This window comes from Nicotiana tomentosiformis, chromosome 1, assembly GCF_000390325.3.
Source record: "Nicotiana tomentosiformis chromosome 1, ASM39032v3, whole genome shotgun sequence".
Classification (NCBI taxonomy): Eukaryota; Viridiplantae; Streptophyta; class Magnoliopsida; order Solanales; family Solanaceae; genus Nicotiana; species Nicotiana tomentosiformis.
Genome location: NC_090812.1, coordinates 93,698,599 through 93,702,500, shown reverse-complemented (window position 1 = coordinate 93,702,500; position 3,902 = coordinate 93,698,599). Strand labels below are relative to the sequence as shown.

Here is a 3,902-nt window from a genome sequence, read left to right as displayed (position 1 = left end):
GCTCTTCAGATATTATGACAAAATACAAAACAACTTAACGAAGAAATATTTAACAAGACTTGAGAATTTTTCTGAATGGATTTTTGCAAAATTGTTAACGTCTTTTAATAAGGCAATGTCCAATCTGGGAGGTCGAATTTTTTGAGGTATAGCGCCTTAAATAAAGGCGCTATACCCATTTGAATTATTGTTATGTCAGTTAAGCGCAGAATAATTATTGGTGGGCCCACAAAATATGTATAGCGCCTTAATAAACGGCGCTATACTTACCCGTCTTTTCATATTCAAGTATAACGCCCTTTTAAAGGGCGCTATATGTATTTTGGTCACTAACTTTTTTTTCCACCTATTTTTGTGTCTTGAATCCAAAAATGCATTATTTTGGTTATGGACTCTAAATATTTACATGTTCTGCAAGTGTCAGTTAAATTATTTGTCCTCTCCGTTAGGTTTGTTGGGTAAAAAAAATTTCTTCTCACCGGTTTTACATCAAATCATACCGACTTATCATAACTAATGATGGCTACCGATCTCCTCGTGTAATATTATAAGAGTAATAAATTATAAGAGTAATACACAAATAAAAATTTAACTGGCTGCTTAAGAAATCCAACAGAATTTGGGAGCCAAATATGTGTCAGACAACAACTGTCAATAGGCAGTAATTGGGGCTACCTGATTGAAGCAAAATGTACTCATGATTAGGTACCTAACGTTAGAAAAGATGCAGCTGGCAACAATTGGCACTCAAACTTTTCATGAACATAAACCTGAATTCCCATTTAAGAGAAGCAAAAAATAAGTGCATGTCGTGAGAATTCCCCCGATGAAAATATACAGGACGTATAATTCTTTGTCTTAACCTGTGAAAAGTGGATTTTAAGTTTATTTTAGTTCTAGAGGAATAAATTACGAGTTTGAGATTCATTTTCACTCGGCTCTATAACAATAAAATATAATAAAGAGAATAAAAACAGTAATATAGCAAAATGGTTGTCAAAGCGGGATTCCTACTGTCAAAGCCTTGTTTTGATAAATTTAGGGGTCGTTTTTTTTTGTGTATGATAGATAAACAAAAATAATTTTGGGATAAAAATTTTAATTGTTTGGTTATTAATTCTGGAATAAGTTATCTCATGATTAAAAATAGTACCGAAATAATTTACACTTATTAGAGGATAGAATAATAATCTTAGGATAAAACAGTAAAATTGACAATTTCAGAATTAATACAACAAACCAAACAGTCAATCTTAGTATAATTACTCTCGATATAACTAATCCGCCATAAGTTATATTCAAATCCACACTGCATTAATTTTATCATAGTTAAAATATAAATTTATATGAAAATATATACTAATAACCATGATTAAACCATAAAAAATTATTTCAAGGACATTTCTTATGCATCTATTATAGTTTCTTGTATTTAAAAAAAAATTGTTTCTTGTAGTGTTAGTAACTATATTAAGTTCTTTTCCCCCTAATTGCAGCGTACAAGGCGTGTCTTTCACGAAGTGGTTTGCACCGCCCAACAGCGTACCAAATAAATCATTACTATTTCACTTTGGATCCCTCTAACAATTCAACCCAACTTCCTCCGCTTCTCACTTTCTTTAAAATTTCTTATTTGACATATTTACCCCAAACCGCCTAGTTAATTTTGAGTTCACTCTCAATTTCTCAACTTTGTGAGCTGTGCGTTACATGTATATATATATAGCTTCTCCCAGTTTCTGCCAGCCAAACATACCCACTTCAAAAGCTCTTTCATTAACTCATAAAGGCCAATAGAACAAAAAGGAAAAGAGATCTTCTAAAAGTGCATACACTTTGTCATTTTTTGCTGCCATTTCTTTTCATTTTAGTTGTTGCTATCTTCTACTATTAAAACACAGTTGTCGAAAATGCAGAAGAAGAGATCAGTGGTTGGTCGTAGAGCTTGGAACCTTCTCCGCCTGACCTTGTTATTATGGGCAAGAAAAGGTGGCATTTTCAAGAACAAGCTCCTAATTGAACTCCGTTTGCTTCCAAAATATATCAAAAGTCTCGGCCATACCAACAACTACGGTGGTGCATTACATTATCACTATGGGGAGCGTGAGTTTTCCTTTGATGACACTCCTATCATTCATGTCAAGATGCATCGCCCTGCTTCCTTGCGTTTCAAGATACCAAATATCCCTTGCATCAAACCTCAAGTTGATGTTCCTAGGAAAAGTTTCTTGAACTGGGAGGATGGTGATAATGAAGAGGATGCATATGCAAGCTGCGAGGTCTCTGAGGAGATTAGTTGTCCCGGTGATGAAGCTATTGATATGAAGGCTGAGGAATTTATTGCCAAGTTTTATGAACAAATAAAGCTGCAAAGACAAATATAATCATATTTAGAATACCACGAGAAGACGCTCGCTAACTAAAGGTGCAAATTGACATAGACTTGCAGGCGCTTTCCGCTCACCAATTTTCATTCTTTTTGGATGTCATATTCTTGTTTCAATTCCATACTGGCTAGTAGTATTCTTTCTGTATAGGATGCGTTACGTTGCGGATTATTTGTATATAGAAGAGGTCTTCAGTATTCTACTCCTCACTGCAAAATGAGAGCTAAAATTTTTCTTATCTAAAATAATTCTGCATCAAAATGTAAGCCTGTTGAACCGGTACTAAAACAAACGTTTGGCGATAAATAAATAATGAGTTAAGATTTTTCTTATGAGAATATTATAAAGCGGTCTAAAAAGTTATAAAATAAATTGTATTCAAGCACTTGCGATTTCAATTTTTAAATATCTCTACGCTCTATAAGTGCCAATTGTTGGCTATGGTCTTAATTTCTAGACTACTCTGGATATAATGATCCTTCGAAATTCAATCACGATAAGGTTTTAGAGGAGTCCTATATGGCTAAGCTGAAAAAACGAATTATACGGGGTATGGCCAAAGACCGAAGGCAACTGTTTCGTCTGTCACCGGAAAGAATAACGCTCATAAAGATGTGATAAATGTTCTTCGCCCGGTAACATTTAATACAGAATATTCTAGGACATTAAGAGCAATTACCCGTTACAGGGAATTTGGCATTTATGTTCACCGTTACATCTTCATCAATGTCCCTCATAATTGACATTAAAAAATAGCACGATCCTAGTACCTCCTTCATAGCTATAAATAGTGAGCTTAATTGTCATTGTAAAGGACACGAATTTTCTTGCAAACTTACGCTACATTCTATACAAAACTCAATACAATCTTATCTTCTTACTTTTTGATTTCGTAGTTGTTGCGCCCGGAAATCTTGTTCCCGAAACTGTTGCTTCTGTTGTTTCGTCTATATCCTAAGTCTAAGTATTGCATAATTCTTCGATTAATTTATTATTTCAAGATCAAATTAATTCATTTGTCTAGAAATCACGTATAAATTCAACTGTACCGTTTTACGGGTAAATACCAGTATAACACAGATGGGCAAGCATAGCAGCGACTAGGAAATTTTACATTGTTATTTGTACATCATGCCCCTTTACAATTTTGAATTTACGAAAATAACCTTTTTAGATCTCTTATGTGTAAAAGACAGATCTCTTACGTGTAAAAGTAAATCTACCATATGTAAAATAAAAATAAAAAAAAAAAAAGTAGGGTCATAAAAGTAAAAAAAATTTGTAAAGAGCCAAAAAACCAATTGACACGTCAAAAACATATTACTACGGTCTATATCTATTTAGGAAAAATTATTTACAAAATTACCTGGCAATTGGTACATTGTATACCTTCGGAGTATAAGTTCGCATGTTGTATACATTAAGGGGTCGTTTGGTAGTGTGTATAAGAATAATACTTAATATGGTGTATTAGTAATCCTGGTATTAGTTATGCTTGCATTAGTTATGCTGACA

General features: G+C 33.4%; 1 protein-coding gene across 1 annotated transcript; it reads left to right on the top strand.

Annotated features, from left to right (window-relative positions):
* The first annotated feature begins 1,619 nt into the window (after positions 1 to 1,619).
* On the top strand, positions 1,620 to 2,584 carry LOC104099270 (uncharacterized). Its single transcript, XM_009606204.4, has one exon. The coding sequence runs from the start codon at positions 1,911 to 1,913 to the stop codon at positions 2,382 to 2,384; it is 474 nt and encodes a 157-aa protein (XP_009604499.1). The 5' UTR covers positions 1,620 to 1,910; the 3' UTR covers positions 2,385 to 2,584.
* The last annotated feature ends 1,318 nt before the right edge of the window (positions 2,585 to 3,902 follow it).